Here is a 23,329-nt window from a genome sequence, read left to right as displayed (position 1 = left end):
AATGTGTGTGAGTATGTGTGTGTGTGTGTGTGTGTGTGTGTGTGTGTGTGTGAGTGAGTGTGAGTGAGTGAGTGAGTGTGTGTGAGTGAGTGAGTGTGTGTGTGAGTGTGTGTGTGTGTGTGAGTGAGTGTGTGTGTGTGAGTGTGTGTGTGAGTGAATGTGTGTGAGTATGTATGTGTGTGCGTGAGTGTGTGTGTGTGAGTGAGTGTGAGTATTATTTTCCCAGGGTGCCGCTGTCCGGTCTCTACCTTGCTGATTAGAGTCCATGGGTGTCTGTCTGCAGTCTAGCGCTCGATGGCCACTCACCCCACAGTTGTAGCAAGACACAGTCCCTGCCTTCTTCTGCCCCACCCCTCCACTTCCCATCACCCCATGCGGTTGATACACATTAGCCCCTCCCCCTAAAAAGCCCTGCATGGGAGGCAGGATGAGGTTTTGTTGTGAGTCGTGCGATAGGCCACTGTTGTAGAGGGGCGGGGCTACAAGAGGGTAGGAGAAAGGAGAGGCGGAGCCACTGCCTGTGAGGAGGGGGCTGAGATGGAGCAGGGGCCCCAGCGTGAAGACGGGCGTGGCAGAAATAGGGCGGGGCAAGTAGCCCGAGTAGCCTGAAGCCAGCGTGCCGTATGAGCCGCAGTTCCCGCTGCAGCCACACGAGGTGCACACGCACACAGCTGCACCCACCACGTTCGCCTGGCCCGCAATGTAGGCTGCCGCTTCCGACGACAGGGGGCTGGATCTGGGCGGGGCCACGGGCACGCTGCTCATGCTGTAGGTGTTCCCTGACACCGCTGCCATAGGAACGCCGCTGCCCGTTACCATGGGGATTGCACTGACAGGCGGGAACGTTGGTTTGGAGGTCAGGCTGGAGGAAGAACACGAGGAGGAAGCAGGGTAGTGAGCCCCCATGGGGGGGGTGGGTGAGGGAGACACCTGCAGCTGCAGCGGGGGGTGAGAGAATTGGTGGAGGGTGTTGGAGGTGGCAGTTAGGGCGGTGCTCGTCTCCACCATGAGCCCAGGAGATTGCAGCCCTGGGGGGACAGCGTCCATGCCCACCCCAGGGAAGAAGCTTTCAAAACGGACGCCCGCTCCCACGCAGGCCCCTGGGGGTTTGGGTCTGTCCTCGGGACAGAGCGGCGAGGGGCGGGGCTTTCGGGGAGAGTGGAGACCACGCCCCGGAGACAGCAGGGGTAAGGAAGGCGGAGTCAACTGTGATGGGGACAGAGACGGACCGTTCTGGACAGGGAGGACCTGAGCAGTAGGTCGGCTAGGAGCAGCAGAACCACCGGCGCCATGGAAGCAAGACCGCTCCTTCTCTCCAGACTCCGCCCCTGCCAGGACACACCCACAGCAACAAATCAGCTTCACTTATACAGCACTTATTACCATACACACTGTCACTATTACTATAGGCACACTATTACCACAGACACTGTCACTATTACTATAGACACACTATTACCACAGACACTGTCACTATTACTATAGACACACTATTACCACAGAGTCACCATTACTATAGACACACTATTACCACAGACAGTCACCATTACTATAGACAAACTATTACCACAGACACTGTCACCATTACTATAGACAAACTATTAACACAGACACTGTCACTATTACTATAGACACTATTACCACAGCCACTGTCACTATTACTATACACACTATTACCACAGACACTGTCACCATTACTATAGACACACTATTACCACAGACACTGTCACTATTACTATAGACAAACTATTACCACAGACACTGTCACTATTACTATAGACACACTATTACCACAGACACCGTCACCATTACTATAGACACACTATTACCACAGACACCGTCACCATTACTATAGACACACTATTACACAGTCACCATTACTATAGACACTATTACCACAGACACTGTCACCATTACTATAGACACACTATTACCACAGACACTGTCACTATTACTATAGACACACTATTACCACAGACTGTCACTATTACTATAGACACACTATTACCACAGCCACTGTCACCATTACTATAGACACACTATTACCACAGCCACTGTCACCATTACTATAGACACACTATTACCACAGCCACTGTCACCATTACTATAGACACACTATTACCACAGCCACTGTCACCATTACTATAGACACACTATTACCACAGCCACTGTCACCATTACTATAGACACACTATTACCACAGACACTGTCACCATTACTATAGACACACTATTACCACAGACACTGTCACCATTACTATAGACACACTATTACCACAGACACTGTCACCATTACTATAGACATACTATTACCACAGACACTGTCACCATTACTATAGACACACTATTACCACAGACACTGTCACCATTACTAGACACACTATTACCAGACACTGTCACCATTACTATAGACACACTATTACCAGACACTGTCACCATTACTATAGACACACTATTACCACAGACACTGTCACCATTACTATAGACACACTATTACCACAGCCACTGTCACTATTACTATAGACACACTATTACCACAGCCACTGTCACTATTACTATAGACACACTATTACCACAGCCACTGTCACCATTACTATAGACACACTATTACCACAGACACTGTCACCATTACTATAGACACACTATTACACAGACACTGTCACCATTACTATAGACACACTATTACACAGACACTGTCACCATTACTATAGACACACTATTACCACAGACACCGTCACCATTACTATAGACACACTATTACCACAGACACCGTCACTATTACTATAGACACACTATTACCACAGACACTGTCACCATTACTATAGACACACTATTACCACTGACACTGTCACTATTACTATAGGCACACTATTACCACAGACACTGTCACCATTACTATAGACACACTATTACCACAGACACTGTCACTATTACTAGACACACTATTACCACAGACACTGTCACCATTACTATAGACACACTATTACCACAGACACTGTCACCATTACTATAGACACACTATTACCACAGACACTGTCACCATTACTATAGACACACTATTACCACAGACACTGTCACCATTACTATAGACACACTATTACCAGACACTGTCACCATTACTATAGACACACTATTACCACAGACACTGTCACTATTACTATAGACACACTATTACCACAGACACTGTCACTATTACTATAGACACACTATTACCACAGACTGTCACTATTACTATAGACACACTATTACCACAGACTGTCACTATTACTATAGACACACTATTACCACAGCCACTGTCACCATTACTATAGACACACTATTACCACAGACACTGTCACCATTACTATAGACACACTATTACACAGACACTGTCACTATTACTATAGACACACTATTACCACTGACACTGTCACTATTACCATATTACCAACGAAGTAGTCTTACAACGAAGTCTTAAATTAATCTCTTTAATGGTGTAACTGAACAGCTCAGAGCTGCAGGCTGATTTGCTGGGTGTGCATTGGGTGTGTGGGGAACGCACTCCTGGGGGGTTCCCTGGTCCGGTCGAAGGAGGCGTCACGGGACTGTGACATCGGGCTGCAGGGTGCGCTGGAGGAGCCCGAGGAGCTGCCCTCAGCCTCTCCCTGCAGCTCTGAACACACACGCATACACAGATATGCTCAAATCACCACTCACACGCATGTACATGCACACATATGTGAACACACAGGCATGCATACACACCCATGCATGCACACATATGTGAACACACAGGCATGCATACACACCCATGCATGCACACATATGTGAACACACAGGCATGCATACACACCCATGCATGTACACATGCACACAAACCCAATTTCCCCACACGTGCGCGCACAATTCATGCACAACAAAAAATACAAACTTTTTTAGTTAATTAAAAATATGAAATGTGGTTCAAAGTGTGAGTATACAAGTCTGTGCTGTAGTTACTGCGTGTGTGTAAATCTGTGCTGTAGTTACTGCGTGTGTGTGTAAATCTTATTTAACTGATTGTAAGGTTAACTATGGTGTCCCACAAGGGTCTGTTGTAAGGCCCCTGTTTTTTTCTTCATATATGCCACCTCTACGTGTAATAATTCATAAACACTGTGCTGATGACTCAGAGTTATACGTCTCAGCCAAACCAGAGGACAAATATGAGATTAGTATTATTTAGCGTGTAAAGGACATCAGACACTCTTGAGAAACTCACTTAATCCTGACATAACAGAAGGGCTTCTATCAGGCTCACAGACAGCTCTGATGTAATAAACTCTCTCATTACCTAATAAACCTTGATGCTCTCAATTGCACCATGTTTGACAGGTAAAGATTTTGTTATATGTGTGTGTGTGTGTGTCTATGTGTACTGTCTGTTACTGTGTGTGTGTGTTCACCTTTATTGTTAGAGACTGTGTGTGTGTGTGTGTGTGTGTGTGTGTGTGTGTGTGTGTGTGTGTGTGTGTGTGTGTGTGTGTGCGTGCACTAACCTGTACTGCTATTGCCTGTGTGTGTGTGTGTGAGTGGACCATTGTAACTGGATGGCGTTACTCTGGCAACGCCACCACAGGACACAGAGCACCGAGACATCAGGTGTCTCTTCTCCAACTTCTCCCTGTCAGCCAAACACACTCACATTACACACTAATCACGTTACATCAGCCAGCACATCAAACACACTCACATTACACACTAATCACGTTACATCAGCCAGCACATCAAACACACTCACATTACACACTAATCACGTTACATCAGCCAGCACATCAAACACACTCACATTACACACTAATCACGTTACATCAGCCAGCACATCAAACACACTCACATTACACACTAATCACGTTACATCAGCCAGCACATCAAACACACTCATCACGTTACATCAGCCAGCACATCAAACACACTCACATTACACACTAATCACGTTACATCAGCCAGCACATCAAACACATTCACATTACATTGCATCAGCAAACATATCAACACATCAAATAATTGGTGAAATTAACCAATCGACAGTTTATGATGTCATATATAAGACGTTTTCAGTACCAAACTGGAGCAGTGGTTTACTGTGAAAAGCCAGAGTTGGGAAAGAATTTTCCTCCCTGTTCCATCTAATCATCTAACCAAGAGCGTGTTATCCACAAGACTAAAGGACCTAAAGGACACCACTTCTGCTGCTCTTCTGGACATGATTCCAGCATTCCGACATGGAGGAACAAGGACCTACGTCCAGGATTAACGCTCTTACACACGAAGATAACACAGATTTTACAATTGGCAGTAGAATGGTGGATTATCTGTCTAATGTTAAAATTACTATTTGGGGATAATCTGTTTTTAAAACTAGTAAAAATTTATATTTCACATATTAAAAGTTGACATTGTGAAGGTCCAAATATGGTCAATTCTTTGATAATTCGAATGAAGATCTATCTTACATTTTTATTTAGAAACAGCATTAAATGTAAAAGTTACAGTGGTAACATGAAGGAGAAAATCATGTCCCAAGACTTCATAAAATACCAAATCATTTTAATGTTCATATTCATGACGTTCCTACACTCATAACTACTGCTGTAGATAAGGAGCCTTACAGAAGAACCTCAACAATCTTAACAAAAATGTTTTTCTTCTGTAGGTAAATGACTGAAGGTGCTGTCTCCACCCATCTCCACCCTGCTGTTGGGACTGCTGGTTTTTCCAGGTGACAGATGGGGAATCACCTGGAGCAGTCTTATCTCACCCCTACCACCCCAATCCCAGCCAGCCAGTGGAAATTCCACGATAATCAGAGTGGAAAAGGGATTAGAAAAGTGTGTGTGTGTGTGTGTGTGTGTGAGAGAGAGAGAGAGAGAGAGACAGAGAGAGCACGCATGTGTGTGTGTGTGTGTGTGTGTGTGTGTGTGTGTGTGTGTGTGTGTGTGTGTGTGTGAGAGAGAGAGAGCATGCGCGTGTGTGCGTGTGTGTGTGAGAGAGAGAGCATGCGCATGTGTGTGTGTGTGTGTGAGAGAGAGCATGTGTGTGCGTGCACGTGTGTGAGAGAGAGAGAGCATGCGTGTGTGTGTGTGTGTGAGAGAGAGCATGTGTGTGTGTGAGAGAGAGAGCATGTGTGTGTGTGTGTGTGTGTGTGTGTGTGTGTGTGTGAGAGAGAGAAAGAGAGCATGCGTGTGTGTGTGTGCACGCGTGTGAGAGAGAGAGAGTATGCGTGTGTGTGTGTGTGTGTGTGTGTGTGAGAGAGAGCATGCGTGTGTGTGTGTGTGTGTGTGTGTGTGCTCATTACTCTTTGTGTAAATCAGTCCCAGGCCCTTTGACCTCAGTCATAACAAACGTTTCTGTTCCAGTGTCAGCCAGTGACTCACAGCAATGAACAGAACTGAAGAAATCTTACTGTAATGAATCTGTGTGAACTTAAACTGCTGAACATGAACTTCTCAGAGTTTTATACACGCTTAGGCACGCTAAAGTGAAAAACAAACCAAATGTTCTCACATAAATGTCTAGAATATCTGCCTCGGCCACCACTGCAGTCATTGCTATAATCCTAACCGTAGTTAACCCTAACCCTAACCAACCCTAACCCCTAACCCTAGTTAACCCTAACCCCTAACCCTAACGTTAACCCTTACCCTAAAGTTAACCATAACCCTAACCCTATACCTAACCATAGAGTTAACCCTAACCCTAAACCTAGCCCTAGGGTTAACCCTAACCCTATTTCTAAACCTAGCACTAGGGTTAACCCTAACCCTATTTCTAAACCTAAACCTAGCCCTAGGGTTAACCCTAACCCTATCTCTAACCCTAACCCTAGCCCTAGGGTTAACCCTAACCCTATCTCTAACCCTAAACCTTGCCCTAGCCCTAGGGTTAACCCTAACCCTACCTCTAACCCTAAACATAGCCCTAGGGTTAACCCTAACCCTATCTCTAACCCTAAACCTAGCCCTAGAGTTAACCCTAACCCTATCTCTAACCCTAAACCTTGCCCTAGCCCTAGGGTTAACCCTAACCCTATCTCTAACCCTAAACCTAGCCCTAGCCCTAGGGTTAACCCTAACCCTACCTCTAAACCTAAACCACCTCTCCCACCACTACAGTCAGTAGGGAATCAAGCACTCTAGTCCCAGTGCTCAGTCACAGAAGTACATATCTAAAGCCACTTAAAGCCACAGGAAGAACCCAACAGACACTCATATAAGATCGTTCATTTCTCCAGCGTGCAGATGTTCAGCCGTGAGTCTGGTAGCACCTGCACACAGTTTGGCGATTTAACTCATCTCTTCACCTCCAGGTTCAGTAGGAGCAGGTGACCAAGGCATCATGGGTTCCATACTTATACACACGTACTGTCATACTGATACACAAACACGTGTAATGTCATACCGATACACATGTAATGTCACATTGATACACACGTACTGTCATACTGATACACATGTACTGGCATAGTAAAACATACTGGCATACTGATACACAAACACATACTGTCATATTAAAACGCATGTAATGTCATACTGAAACACATGCAAGTCACTCTGGTAAGAGTGTCTGCCAAATGCCCTACACATGAGCAGTGAAATGTGCCCTGGGTAGGTCCACCAGCACCAGGCCTACCACACCACACCCCACCACACCCCACTCTACCCCATCCCATCCCACTCTACAGCCACTGTATCTCTATAAGAAATATTATGGATAATAAAATGCAAACATACTGGAAATGTTCTGAATAACATTTATCTCTGTTGTGTATTTGTATTTGTGTGTGCACACACATGCGTGAATGTGTGTGTCTAAGGGAAAGAGCTTGTGCACGCACGTCTGTGTGTGCGTGCGTGTGTGTGTGTGTGTTTGTGCGTGTGTGAGGACAGTGGTAAGGGGGATTCCACATGTTCCTCTGACAGTGTTTGTATACACAGAACAGCTCACACCGCTGGGTCAGATTTAACTCTGGACATGTCCTGGTGTACAGGACCATAGAGACATTCCTAACTAGTTTACAGTCCGTGTGTATGGAACGGATGTGTGTGTCCATGTGTGTGTGTTTGTGTGCAGGGACCTCGGCTAGCGGTGTTTGTGTGCAGGGACCTCGGCTAGCGGTGTTTGTGTGCAGGGACCTCGGCTAGCGGTGTTTGTGTGCAGGGACCTCGGCTAGCGGTGTTTGTGTGCAGGGACCTCGGCTAGCGGTGTTTGTGTGCAGGGACCTCGGCTAGCGGTGTTTGTGTGCAGGGACCTCGGCTAGCGGTGTTTGTGTGCAGGGACCACGTCTCACTTACTTCTGCAGTTCCAGCTGCGTCTTTAGCTTCTTCTTGGCTCCCTGAGTGAGATCATACTTGTTCAGATCCTCTTCGGTGAGAGCAAGGAACTATGGGAAAGAGTCCACAATCAGAAGACGGTAACAGATGCATGGCAAAAGAAAGGTTGTAGACCCACACGGCCACAGTCACAGTTCTTCCCGTGTGTAAGTAAAGTTAGTCAAATATAACAGTTTCTTCTCTTTCATGAGTGAACGTACCTACAGTTTCACTGTTATCTGCTGACAACTTACTGAAACCATTTCCACTGAATACTGATACATCTATCCATCTCATCCAGCCTCACGTCTGAATGTTAATAATAAAGCCATCTGTCCGCTCAGCACTCACCTCCTCCATGGTCAGCTGTTTAAACACAGGGTAGTATTTGTGGAGGCGGAAGCTCCGAAGCCAGTCCAAAATGCCACTCTGCTCCTGGCCGGGCTGGGCCGGGCCAGGGGGGTGCAGGGGTTGTGGTGGCGGTTGTAGATGAGAGGTGGGGATAGTGTGGTAACTCTGAGATGCGGGAGACTCTCCCATAGTTTCAGCAGTGGGGGGGAGGGGCAAAGTCAGCTGGGGCAGATGAGAAGGAGGAGTCTGTGCCATGGAGGCGTGGACATTCACCATGGGCTGGACGCTGGCTAGACCACAGATCGCTCTGCAGGACAAGAGTGAAAAAGTGAGAGAAAGAGAGAGAGAAAGAGGGAGTGAGGGAGAGAGAGGGAGGGGGAGTGAGAGGGAGGGAGAGAGCGAGAGAGAGAAAGAGTGAGTGAGGGAGGGAGAGAGAGAGAGAGAGGGAGTGAGGGAGAGAGAGAAAGAGAGTGAGGGAGAGTGAGAGGGAGAGAGAGAGGGAGAGTGAGAGAGGGAAGGAGAGAGAGAGGGAGAGAGAAAGGGAGTGAGGGGAAAGAGAGAGTGAGGGAGAGAGAGTGAGTGAGGGAGAGAGGGAGAGAGAGAGAGGGGGGGAGTGAGGGAGAGAGAAGGAGAGAGAGGGAGAGAGAGAGTGAGGGGGGGAGAGAGAGAGAGGGAGGGAGGGAGGGAGAGAGACAGAGAGAGGGAGGGATGGAGAAGGAGTGAGGGAGAGAGAGAGAGAGGGAGAGAGAGTGAGGGGGAGAGAGAGAGGGAGGGAGGGAGAGACAGAGAGAGGGAGGGAGGGAAAGAAGGAGGATGAGAAAAGAAGAAAATGACAGAGAAGAATAAAGAAGGAGAGGGTGAGGAAGACATGAATTAACGTGTGTGTTACTGTGTGTATGACTGACAGTTGTGTGTGTGTGCGTGTTAATGTGTTACTGTGTGTATGACTGACAGTTTTGTGTGTGCATGTTAATGTGTTACTGTCTGTGTATGACTGACAGTTTTGTGTGTGCATGTTAATGTGTTACTGTGTGTATGACTGACAGTTGTGTGTGTGTGCGTGTTAATGTGTTAGTCTGTGTATGACTGACAGTTTTGTGTGTGCGTGTTAATGTGTTACTGTCTGTGTATGACTGACAGTTGTGTGTGCGTGTTAATGTGTTACTGTCTGTGTATGACTGACAGTTGTGTGTGTGTGCGTGTTAATGTGTTACTGTCTGTGTATGACTGACAGTTGTGTGTGTGTGCGTGTTAATGTGTTACTGTCTGTGTATGACTGACAGTTGTGTGTGCGTGTTAATGTGTTACTGTCTGTGTATGACTGACAGTTGTGTGTGTGTGCGTGTCCGTGTTACTGTCTGTGTATGACTGACAGTTGTGTGTGTGTGCATGTTAATGTGTTACTGTCTGTGTATGACTGACAGTTGTGTGTGTGTGCATGTTAATGTGTTACTGTCTGTGTATGACTGACAGTTGTGTGTGTGCGTGTTAATGTGTTACTGTCTGTGTATGACTGACAGTTGTGTGTGTGTGCGTGTTAATGTGTTACTGTCTGTGTATGACTGACAGTTGTGTGTGTGCGTGTTAATGTGTTACTGTCTGTGTATGACTGACAGTTGTGTGTGTGCGTGTTAATGTGTTACTGTCTGTGTATGCCTGACAGTTGTGTGTGTGTGCGTGTTAATGTGTTACTGTCTGTGTATGACTGACAGTTGTGTGTGTGTGCGTGTTAAATGTGTTACTGTCTGTGTATGACTGACAGTTGTGTGTGTGTTAAATGTGTTACTGTCTGTGTATGACTGACAGTTGTGTGTGTGTGCGTGTTAATGTGTTACTGTCTGTGTATGACTGACAGTTGTGTGTGTGTTAAATGTGTTACTGTCTGTGTATGACTGACAGTTGTGTGTGTGTGCGTGTTAATGTGTTACTGTCTGTGTATGACTGACAGTTGTGTGTGTGTGCGTGTTAATGTGTTACTGTCTGTGTATGACTGACAGTTGTGTGTGTGTGCGTGTTAATGTGTTACTGTCTGTGTATGACTGACAGTTGTGTGTGTGCGTGTTAATGTGTTACTGTCTGTGTATGACTGACAGTTGTGTGTGTGTGCGTGTTAATGTGTTACTGTCTGTGTATGACTGACAGTTGTGTGTGTGTGCGTGTTAATGTGTTACTGTCTGTGTATGACTGACAGTTGTGTGTGTGTGCATGTTAATGTGTTACTGTCTGTGTATGACTGACAGTTGTGTGTGTGTGTGTTAAATGTGTTACTGTCTGTGTATGACTGACAGTTGTGTGTGTGTGCGTGTTAATGTGTTACTGTCTGTGTATGACTGACAGTTGTGTGTGTGCGTGTTAATGTGTTACTGTCTGTGTATGACTGACAGTTGTGTGTGTGTGCATGTTAATGTGTTACTGTCTGTGTATGACTGACAGTTGTGTGTGTGCGTGTTAATGTGTTACTGTCTGTGTATGACTGACAGTTGTGTGTGTGTGCGTGTTAGTGTTACTGTCTGTGTATGACTGACAGTTGTGTGTGTGTTAAAGCATAAACCTTTAAGGACCATCTCCACATCTCAGGACGACTTTGAAGATGTTTTGGAAAAACATTTTAAATGGAAATGAGATTTGACAGAACAGCGAATTGTGCTGGGGTCAAAGGTCAGATCCACAACACTCACCTGCTCGTCCCTCTACACTGGAGCAGACTGTTCAGATCTGAAACACACGGGACAAAGCTCACCAGGACATCACCCGATCAGTACTTTCTTTCCTGCTCCCTCATCTACAATAAATGTTTTTAATAAAACCCAAAAACAAACTGTTGCCATCTCAAAGCTTGTGAAGCAGAAATGATTGGCTAGTGTGCATTTATCCAGATGAGTGTAGGTGGCTGTGGAGTTGAGTTGAGCTGCTTTAATATGGTCCTGTAACATGTTCCTTTAACATAGTACTGTTAGAGCTACAGTAACATGGTTCTGTAACATGGTCCTGTAACATGGCCCTGTTAAGAGATACAGAAACATGGCCCTGTAACATCGCCCAGTAACCTAGTACTGTTAGAGCTACAGTAACATGGCCCTGTAACATGGTTCTGTTAGAGCTACAGTAACATGGTCCTGTTGGAGCTGAAATAACATGGTCCTGTAACATGGTCCTGTTAGAGCTGAAATAACATGGTCCCATAACATGGTCTTGTTAGAGCTGCTGTAACATGGTTCTGTAACATGGTCCTGTAACATGGCCCTGGTAAGAGATACAGAAACATGGACCTGTAACATCTTCCAGGACATTATACTGTTAGAGCTACAGTAACATGGTCCTGTAACATGGTCCTGTTAGAATTGAAATAACATGATCCTTTAACATGGTCCTTTTAGAGCTGAAATAAAATGGTCCTTTAACATGGTTCTGTTAGAGCTACAGTAAGAGGCCACAAATCTTACTTGAGGACGAGCTCTGAAAATAGTGATCAGCACACAGGATTACAACACACACAGTTGGAGAGAGAGAAGAGAGCGAGAGAGAATGAGAGAGAGCGAGAGAACGAGAGAGAGAGCGAGAGACAGTAAAATGAGGGACAGTGAGTAGCCCACACACACTATATTGCCCAGTTTATAAACACCTTTATGTACTTATCTATTTATTTTGTCTCCATCCTCATTATTTATTTTCCCCTCAGTTTGTCCAGTTCTCATTTCAGACCAGTTACAGTTCTCTTCAAGTTCTTTAGACAACAGAATGCTTCATTTAAAAGGTTCATTCATAATATTGCTTTGGCAAAACTGTTCCTGCATACAGTCTGACAATAAAGCTTACTGAACTGAGAGAGAAAGGGGGAGAGAGAGAGAGAAGAGGCCCATTCCAGCAGCAGGCTAAACCTGAAAATATGACACAGACACACACACACACACACACACACACACACACACACACACACACACACACACACACACACACACACACACACACACAGAGACAGACACACTCACACACACACTCACACACACACACACACACACACTCACACACACTCAGACACACACACAGACACACACACAGACACACACAGACACAGACACACACAGACACAGACACACACAGACACAGACACACACAGACACACACACACAGAGAAACAGACACACAGAGAAACAGACACACAGAAACAGACACACAGAGAAACAGACACACAGAGAAACAGACACACAGAGAAACAGACACACAGAGAAACAGACACACAGAGAAACAGACACACACACACACACACAGAGAAACAGACACACATACACACAGAGAAACAGACACACACACACACAGAGAAACAGACACACTCACACACACACACACACACTCAGACACACACTCACAGACACACTCACACACACACACAGACACACACACTCACACACACACTCACACACACACACTCACACACACACACACACACACACACACAGACACACACACAGACACACACACAGACACACACACTCACAGACGCACACAGACACAGACGCACACAGACACAGACGCACACAGACACAGACGCACACAGACACACACACGCACACAGACAGACACACGCACACAGACAGACACGCGCACACAGACAGACACACACACAGACAGACACACACACAGACAGACACACACACAGACAGACACACACACACAGAAAGACACTCACAGACACACAGACACACACACACAGACAGACAGAAAGACACTCTCAGACACACACACACACAGAGACAGACACACTCACAGACACACACACACACACACACAGACACACTCACAGACACACAGACACACACACAGACAGACAGAAAGACACTCACAGACACACACACACAGACAGACACACTCACAGACACACACACACACAGAGACACACACTCAGACACACTCACAGACACACAGACACAGACAGACAGAAAGACACTCACAGACACACACACACACGCACACAGACAGACACACACACAGACAGACACACACACAGACAGACACACACACAGACAGACACACACACAGACAGACACACACACAGACAGACACACACACAGACAGACACACACACACACACACACACACAGAAAGACACTCACAGACACACAGACACACACACACAGACAGACAGAAAGACACTCTCAGACACACACACACACAGAGACAGACACACTCACAGACACACACACACACACAGACACACACTCAGACACACACACAGACACACACAGACAGACAGAAAGACACTCAGACACACACACACAGAGACAGACACACTCACAGACACACACACACACACACACACACACAGAGACACACACTCAGACACACACTCACAGACAGACAGAAAGACACTCACAGACACACACACACACACACACACACACACACAGATAGACAGACACACACACACAGACACACACACACACAGACACACACACACACACAGACACACACACTCCCGTGATGTCTTGTTCTATATCTAGATCACCAGATGAGGTCATCACTGTGTAGGACCACCCCACACACAAGCAGGTCACCCCACGTGTTGGTCCACGTCTGAGTTTGAGTAGGACATGTGAGGGCTTGACCACTGTATAGGGGAGTGTGGGGTGGGGCTTACCGCTGGGGGCGGGCAGCCAAGAGCTGAGGAAGAGACGCACTTGATCATGTCTGAGGACATGTGTGGGCAGAGCACTCAGACACCTACAGAGCAGAGGACACATGTGTGAGTGTGCGAGTGTGTGTGCAAACATCCATGATAATGCATACGTTCATGTGTGGGTGTGGGGGGAGAGCATTTGTGTGTGTGTGTGAGAGTGTGTGAGTGTGTTGGGATAGAGTACAGGTGTAGGTGGTTTTGTTTGTTCTGAATGATCAGTGATTTAATTTGAATGAACAGTAGAAGGAAAAAGACCATTATTCATATCCAAGCTACACTGGCCCCCTGTCTGTCTGTCCACTACACTGGCCCCCTGTCTCTCTGTCCACTACACTGGCCCCCTGTCTCTCTGTCCACTACACTGGCCCCCTGTCTCTCTGTCCACTACACTGGCCCCCTGTCTCTCTGTCCACTACACTGGCCCCTGTCTCTCTGTCCACTACACTGGCCCCTGTCTCTCTGTCCACTACACTGGCCCCCTGTCTCTCTGTCCACTACACTGGCCCCCTGTCTGTCTGTCCACTACACTGGCCCCCTGTCTGTCTGTCCACTACACTGGCCCCCTGTCTGTCTGTCCACTACACTGGCCTCCTGTCTGTCTGTCCATTACACTGGCCCCCTGTCCACAACGCTGACTGATGAAGGGTTGAATACCATCCATGACTCATCTAATAGAGCTGATTTTTATGATTTTTGACAGATAATTTTTACTGCTAACAAGCGTTTTATGATTTTGAGTTCCACAGTTGGAGCAGCAGCACTGTGTGGACTAAACCAAGCAAACCCCACACATACTGTTCTACCACACTCTACAAAACATCAATAATATAAACCATAAGCTTTATTTTTAAATGTCCACATGAATGATGTATAATACAGTCAGTGAAATCAGTTTTCAATATTCTTACATTAAGTTCCGAGTGAACAAGAAAACACACACACAAAACGTTCCCCCAACCGTGTTTAGGTGTAACGTTGATCATGTTATCACATAACCAACAGGAGGAGACAGCATCTATGAGACTGACCTCTATAATGGAGGGATCTGATCCGTATACATTCAGTGCAACTATGTTGTCAAATAGTGCTGAAGTGTATTTTATTTGTAAACATGTTCAACCAAAGCAAAATAAGATTATAAAAACACTAAAAGTATAAAGCTTAGAAGCCCTACTAAAGGTTGCTAGTGTTGTTGAGGGCTATTAGAGATTTTTAGGTGATTGTACTGAGACTGACAGATGTCAGGTTATGTGTTTGGACAGAACCAGGTGAGATACGGTTCTGAGAGCCACAGTGCATTCTGGGCAAGAAATGGGCTTTTTTGTGGAGATACATGTGAAGAGTCTTAATGAGTGGAGGCAGAAACAGAACACACTGGTTATCCACTGTTACAGTTATATTGTTACACCGTTACTCTTTTACTATGTTACAAATGTTAAAAAACTGTACATCTAATACACAAGATGTATAAAAACAATGAATTTGACAGACTTACCTTTTGTCAAAATCTAAATCTATATATAAATCTGAAATTAAAGTAAATTAATTGCAGAGTGATGTGTTTGATCTGTGACGGAGTATCTTTCAAAAAGTAACTGCTTGCTTGCTTGCATGTGTGTGCACGCACGCATGCATAACTGTGTTGATGTAAGTAGTGGATGTGTTTGTATGTGTATGTTTGTGTGTGTGTGAGTGTAGTAACCTTGGACCTAGCTCATCCAGGCCAGGCTGGGGCAGGAACCTCTCCAGACAGTCATCAGGAAAGATCTGGGAGAGCTACATGCACACACAAATGCACTCATTTGCACAGTTCACACACATCTACCCACCAAGACACAAACAGTAACAAACACATTTACACAACTCTCACAAACAACCAAACACCAAGAAGCAATCACAAACACACACACACACACACACACGCTGATCCCTCAGCTGCAGATTTGTGGTGCTGCAATCAAGGTTTTGTTTTGGAGGACAGACTGAAGTTGTGTGACGGAGTCAGATCACATCTCACATAAAACTCCAGTCAGTCTCACAAAAGTCTCATGGTCTGTGACTTCAGGAGGGCATGTCCAGACTAGTGAACAAACACTACTTCACCTACACCACCTACACATACACCACCTCCTACACCACCTACCCCACCTGCAGTATTTATGTCATAACACACCAGTGCTCCAAATATCTGTCAGAATCACTAAAGCTGAAAGGAACTAGAGGTTCACCCACACCCACACCCACCCACACCCACACACCCACCCTCACTCACGCTCACTAACGCACGTGCGCTCGCACACACTCATGCACTCGCGTACTCGTGCACACTCATGCACTCGCGCACACACTCCCGCGCACACACACACTCGCAGACTCTCACACACGCACGCACACTCCCGCACACGCACACTCCCGCGCACGCACACACTCGCAGACTCACACACGCGCACTCGCACTTGCACACGCATGCACACTCTTGCACGTACACGCACACGCACTCACACACGCACTCATGCACACTCTTGCGCGCACTCACACTTGCGCACGCACGTGAACTCACTCATGAACTCGCACTCTTGCGAACTCACTAGTGCACGCAGACACACTCGCACTCACGCACAGACACACTCACGCACAGGCACACTCACGCACTCGCAATCACGCGCATTCTCGCACTCGCGCACTCACTCGCACACACAAAGACATTGACACACACACACCGACACACACACACACCGACACACACATACCAAGTACAGATGCACTGATATGCATGTGCACACATCTACTCACACACATACACACACCTGGGTGATCAGCTCTACCACGTCCTGAGACGTTTTGCCAACAGTTGACAGTGTAGTGTCAGACCACAGAACCTGGAGGAAAAAAAACAGAGAAATCTTTATAAAAACAAACCAGTAACTAGTAAACCAGTAAAGAGCATTAACCAGAGCGTAACATTACTCAGAGCCCAGTGATACTGTGGTAGTGAAGATAAGGATGCTCAGGAGGTTTGTTTGTGTGTGTGTGTGCGCACGCTCACTTACCTCCAGCATGTGTGTGAGTGTGGAGTGTGTGTGTGTGTGTGTGTGAGTGCACGCTCACTCACCTCCAGCGTGTGTGTGTGTGGTGTGTGCGCACGCTCACTCACCTCCAGCATGTGAGTGTGGTGTGTGTGTGTGCGCACGCTCACTCACCTCCAGCATGTGTGTGTGTGTGGTGTGTGTGTGTGGTGTGTGTGTGTGCGCACGCTCACTCACCTCCAGCGTGTGTGTGTGTGGTGTGTGTGTGTGCGCACGCTCACTCACCTCCAGCATGTGAGTGTGGTGTGTGTGTGTGTGTGCACGCTCACTCACCTCCAGCATGTGTGTGTGTGTGTGGTGTGTGTGTGTGCGCACGCTCACTCACCTCCAGCATGTGTGTGTGTGTGTGTGGTGTGTGTGGTGTGTGTGTGCACACGCTCACTCACCTCCAGCATGTGTGTGTGTGGTGTGTGTGTGCGCACGCTCACTCACCTCCAGCATGTGTGTGTGTGGTGTGTGTGTGTGCGCACGCTCACTCACCTCCAGCATGTGTGTGTGTGGTGTGTGTGTGTGCGCACGCTCACTCACCTCCAGCATGTGTGTGTGTGGTGTGTGTGTGTGCGCACGCTCACTCACCTCCAGCATGTGTGTGTGTGGTGTGTGTGTGCGCACGCTCACTCACCTCCAGCATGTGTGTGTGTGTGTGTGTGGTGTGTGTGTGCGCATGCTCACTCACCTCCAGCATGTGTGTGTGTGTGTGTGTGTGTGGGGTGTGTGTGCGCACGCTCACTCACCTCCAGCATGTGTGTGTGTGGTGTGTGTGTGCGCACGCTCACTCACCTCCAGCATGTGTGTGTGTGGTGTGTGTGTGTGCGCACGCTCACTCACCTCCAGCATGTGTGTGTGTGGTGTGTGTGTGTGCGCACGCTCACTCACCTCCGGCACGTGTGTGTGTGTGGTGTGTGTGCGCACGCTCACTCACCTCCGGTATGTGTGTGTGAGTGTGGTGTGCTCACTCACCTCCAGCATGTGTGTGTGTGTGTGTGTGTGCGCGCCCGCTCACTCACCTCCAGCATGTGTGTGTGTGAGTGTGGTGTGCTCACTCACCTCCAGCATGTGTGTGTGTGAGTGTGGTGTGCTCACTCACCTCCAGTGTGTGTGTGTGTGTGTGTGTGTGTGTGTGTGTGTGTGTGTGTGTGTGTGTGTGGTGTGTGTACGCGCACGCTCACTCACCTCCAGTGTGTACTCTAGTGATGAATCTGCCTTTTGTGTGATGCCCTTCACCTCAATCCTCTCGACCCAAACTGAAACCGAGAGGTTAAAGGTCAGTACTAGCAGCAGCTCCACATGCTTTAATGACCTACAGGTCATGACCTCCCAAATGAGCGGCTCCGACCCAGACAGGCAACGTCAGTAACAGAGGAAGTTTTATTTATAAAGCTCATTTAAAACCAGAGCACTGACTGATCCTGCCCACAGTACCTTAGAGAACCACATCTGCTTAGATGAAAAGGTGCAGCTCTTTACTAGGACCAAGAAACTACCGCAGGGGGTGGAGGCTTTTCCTATAACGCTCCCACACTGTGGAATAACCTTCTGTAAAGGTTCCAGACTCAGACACAGTCTTTGTACAGTCAGGCATTTTATTAACCACTTCCCATCTTAGGTAGAGGTGTAGCTCTGGGGGTCCGTGGGCACTGACAGTTCTGGTAAACTGGGATGTGATGATGCCGTCACTCAGGTTTGTTGACTGAGAGGTGGAGAGCTGAGGTTCCAGGCTGCCTCGTGCCTGTGGCTCCTTCTGGCTCCTTTTATCTGTGCTGCCATATCTAGATCTGAGTCCATCATCACATTATAGTTCCCTAATTCACATACCCTCATACCTGGACATGCCTAATAATCTAGTCTCGCTTTCTGCCGAGATGCACGTACCCCTGATGTCATGATGTTACTGAGCGTCAACCCTAACCACCCCCGATGCCCCCTGCTGTGGCTCCTCCCACCACCCCCTGATGCCCAATGCTGTAGCCCCTCCCACCACACCTCCATCCCAGCCAGCAGATGTGCTGTTGCCCTTGACAAACGTTCTTGTGCATGATGTGTTTTAGACACACGTACTCTTCCCAACTGAGACCAGGACTTCTACAAAACCAGAACAGACGTTCATTGGCTTTTTTATTTTTTATTTTTTTTCACAAATCGTTGCTGTTGTGGTGGTTGTCAGCCAGAGGATGACAGGTAACCTTCAGTAACCCAAACACTAACCCTCACTAACCCAAACACTAACCCTCAGTAACCCAAACCCTCACTAACCAAAACACTAACCCTCACTAACCCAAACACTAACCCAAACCCTCACTAACCCAAATACTAACCCTCACTAACCCAAACCCTCACTAACCAAAACACTAACCCTCACTAACCCAAACCCTCACTAACCCTCACTAACCCAAACACTAACCCTCACTAACCCAAACCCTCACTAACCAAAACACTAACCCTCACTAACCCAAACCCTCACTAACCCTCACTAACCCAAACACTAACCCTCACTAACCCAAACCCTCACTAACCAAAACACTAACCCTCACTAACCAAAACACTAACCCTCACTAACCAAAACACTAACCCAAATCCTCAGTAACCCAAACCCTCACTGAAACCCAAACCCCAACTAACCAAAACCCTAACACTATCCCTAAGACGAATCCTAACTAAGACTAACCCCAACTAACCCTAAATTATAAATGAGCAGGAACCCTATTACTGAGCCCAAACAAAGCACATTACAATAACACAACTACACAACCACAATTACCCAACCACACGATACAGCACATTACAATAACAACCACACACAAAAACAGCAGATTACAGTAACATTACATAATCACAACCACACACACACAACCACACAGGAGACACAAAAGACTTTGTCCATATCAGGGACAAAGAAACACTTGAAACAGAAACTTTTAAATCAGATAATTATTACAAAATTAGAAAATTAGAACTCAAGACAGTAAGACAGTTTTTTCAAGAAAGTTCCAGGAGGTCCAAATCCAATTACCTTGATAACTACAACAACCATTTGACTTTTATTTAAATATAAGAAACTGTTGTTCTGAAATTATTAATATCTAAAAAATTATGTGTTATCATGAATTGTGAATAAATATGATTGTTTAGAAATACGAATACATTGCTAAATACAGTCACATTATGGACTAATTCAGCAATAGTCTCCTCTCTGCAGTAGTTCACTGTATGCACTTGCGCGCGCACACACACACACACACACACACACAAACACAGTCTACAATGAAGAGTGTGTGAGTGCGTTTGGATGACTCACAAAATAACAGCGTCATCTAAACACAACCAGACAACTATAAAACACACATGCACACACAGACACACACACACACAAGCAACCCCCCCCCCCCACACACACACACACACACACACACACAGTAGGCGTAGGGTGAAAGGAGAGGATTTTTGTAAACACTCCAGCCAGAGCTATGTTGTCTGTGGAATTATGCAGACTCACAAATTACAGACACATGTATTGATCTAGCCCTAATTTAAGACACAAACACACAACTCACATGTACACACCCGCACACACAAACTTACAGACCCATGCCATATACACAGAGCGGTGTGTAAAATAGACCCTGCAGAGTCAGCACTTCCTGCAGTGTGTGTTTGTGTGTGGTGTGTGTGTGTCTGAGAGCAGAGACAGGACTGAAAGGAGCTCTGTGTGTTCAGTGTGTCCTATCATAGGATCAGAACAGTAAACATAGCAATCCCCAACCCCCATTTCTCTCCCTCTCTCTCTCTCACTAAACAGGGAAGCTGATGTGTTGGGCCCCAGAGAGACTGTGTTAGTAAGAACAGGGGACCAGTAGTTCAGCTGAGCTGAGATCCCCTTTATGAAGTGTCCCAGAATCAGACAGGTATGTGCCTGTGTGTGCAAGAGTGTGTTTGTTGTGTGTCTGGTTTTGCATGTGTGTGTGTGGTGTGCATATATATGTGTTGGGTGTGTGTGTTGTGTATGGTGTGCATATGTGTTGCGTGTGTGTGTGTGTATGTGTGATGTGGGCCCATCTAGAGTGTGGACAGATCTGGAATCTTCTGGAAAGCTTTGTTCCCCCTCAGTTGTTATTCCTCTCTGCCATCAACACCCACTCAACCCCTCACTACATCTGAGGGTTTAGCTAGTGTGCACGCGTGGTGTATGTATGTGACGTGTACGTGGTGTGCGCGCGGTGTATGTATGTGACGTGTACGTGGTGTGCGCGCGGTGTATGTATGTGGCGTGTACGTGGTGTGCGCGTGCGGTGTATGTGGCGTGTATGTGGTGTGCACGTGCGGTGTATGTATGTGGCATGTACGTGGTGTGCGCGCGGTGTATGTATGTGACGTGTACGTGGTGTGTACGTGGTGTGTGCACGGGCGCGCGCAGTGTATGTATGTGGCGTGTACGTGGTGTGCGCGTGCGGTGTATGTATGTGGCGTGTACGTGGTGTGCGCGTGCGGTGTATGTATGTGGCGTGTACGTGGTGTGCGCGCGGTGTATGTATGTGACGTATACGTGGTGTGCGCGCGGTGTATGTATGTGACGTGTACGTGGTGTGCGCGCGGTGTATGTATGTGACGTGTACGTGGTGTGCTCGCGGTGTATGTATGTGACGTGTACGTGGTGTGCGCACGGTGTATGTATGTGACGTGTACGTGGTGTGTGCACGCGCAGGCGCATGTGGTGTATGTATGTGGCGTGTACGTGGTGTGCGCGCGCGGTGCATGTATGTGGCGTGTACGTGGTGTGCGCGCGCGGTGTATGTATGTGGCGTGTATGTGGTGTGCGCGCGCGGTGTATGTATGTATGTGGCATGTACGTGGTGTGCGCAAGCGGTGTATGTATGTGGCATGTACGTGGTGTGCGCGCGCGGTGCATGTATGTGACGTGTACGTGGTGTGTACGTGGTGTGTGCACGGGCGCACGCGGTGTATGTATGTGGCGTATAGGTGGTGTGCGCGTGCGGTGTATGTATGTGGCGTGTAGGTGGTGTGCGCGTGCGGTGTATGTATGTGACGAGTACGTGGTGTGCGCGCGGTGTATGTATGTGACGTGTACGTGGTGTGCGCGCGGTGTATGTATGTGACGTGTACGTGGTGTGCGCGCGGTGTTATGTATGTGGCGTGTACGTGGTGTGCGTGCGGTGTATGTATGTGACGTGTACGTGGTGTGTGCACCCGCAGGCGCGTGTGGTGTATGTATGTGGCGTGTACGTGGTGTGCGCGCGCGGTGTATGTATGTGGCGTGTACGTGGTGTGCGCGCGCGGTGTATGTATGTGGCGTGTATGTGGTGTGCGCGCGCGGTGTATGTATGTATGTGGCGTGTACGTGGTGTGCGCGAGCGGTATATGTATGTATGTGGCATGTACGTGGTATGCGTGAGCGGTGTATGTATGTATGTGGCGTGTACGTGGTGTGCGTGAGCGGTGTATGTATGTGGCGTGTACGTGGTGTGCGCGCGGTGTATGTATGTGACGTGTACATGGTGTGTACGTGGTGTGTGCACGGGCGCGCACGGAGTATGTATGTGGCGTGTACGTGGTGTGCGCGTGCGGTGTATGTATGTGGCATGTAGGTGGTGTGCGCGTGCGGTGTATGTATGTGGCGTGTACGTGGTGTGCGCGTGCGGTGTATGTATGTGGCGTGTACGTGGTGTGCACGCGGTGTATGTATGTGGCGTGTACGTGGTGTGCGCGCGGTGTATGTATGTGGCGTGTACGTGGTGTGCGCGCGGTGTATGTATGTGGCGTGTACGTGGTGTGCGCGCGGTGTATGTATGTGACGTGTACGTGGTGTGCGCGCGGTGTATGTATGTGACGTGTACGTGGTCTGCGCGCGGTGTATGTATGTGACGTGTACGTGGT

At 47.5% G+C, this 23,329-nt stretch overlaps 1 protein-coding gene across 1 annotated transcript in view; it reads right to left on the bottom strand.

Moving 5' to 3' along the window:
• Positions 1 to 23,329, bottom strand: part of zcchc14 (zinc finger, CCHC domain containing 14) — a 44,534-nt gene that overhangs the window by 3,304 nt on the left and 17,901 nt on the right. The window contains exons 3-12 of the mRNA XM_035532102.1: positions 18,614 to 18,684; positions 17,162 to 17,233; positions 16,057 to 16,130; positions 14,316 to 14,398; positions 11,359 to 11,395; positions 8,681 to 8,987; positions 8,312 to 8,400; positions 4,517 to 4,641; positions 3,541 to 3,651; positions 249 to 1,328 (exon numbers count right to left, since the gene is read on the bottom strand). Coding sequence (XP_035387995.1) covers positions 249 to 1,328; positions 3,541 to 3,651; positions 4,517 to 4,641; positions 8,312 to 8,400; positions 8,681 to 8,987; positions 11,359 to 11,395; positions 14,316 to 14,398; positions 16,057 to 16,130; positions 17,162 to 17,233; positions 18,614 to 18,684 — 2,049 coding nt within the window. The remainder of the gene's footprint in view (positions 1 to 248; positions 1,329 to 3,540; positions 3,652 to 4,516; positions 4,642 to 8,311; positions 8,401 to 8,680; positions 8,988 to 11,358; positions 11,396 to 14,315; positions 14,399 to 16,056; positions 16,131 to 17,161; positions 17,234 to 18,613; positions 18,685 to 23,329) is intronic.

Source organism: Electrophorus electricus, chromosome 12 (assembly GCF_013358815.1).
Source record: "Electrophorus electricus isolate fEleEle1 chromosome 12, fEleEle1.pri, whole genome shotgun sequence".
NCBI lineage: Eukaryota > Metazoa > Chordata > Actinopteri > Gymnotiformes > Gymnotidae > Electrophorus > Electrophorus electricus.
The sequence above is the reverse complement of the archived record's forward strand: the minus strand, read 5'-3'. Positions and strand labels throughout refer to the sequence as shown.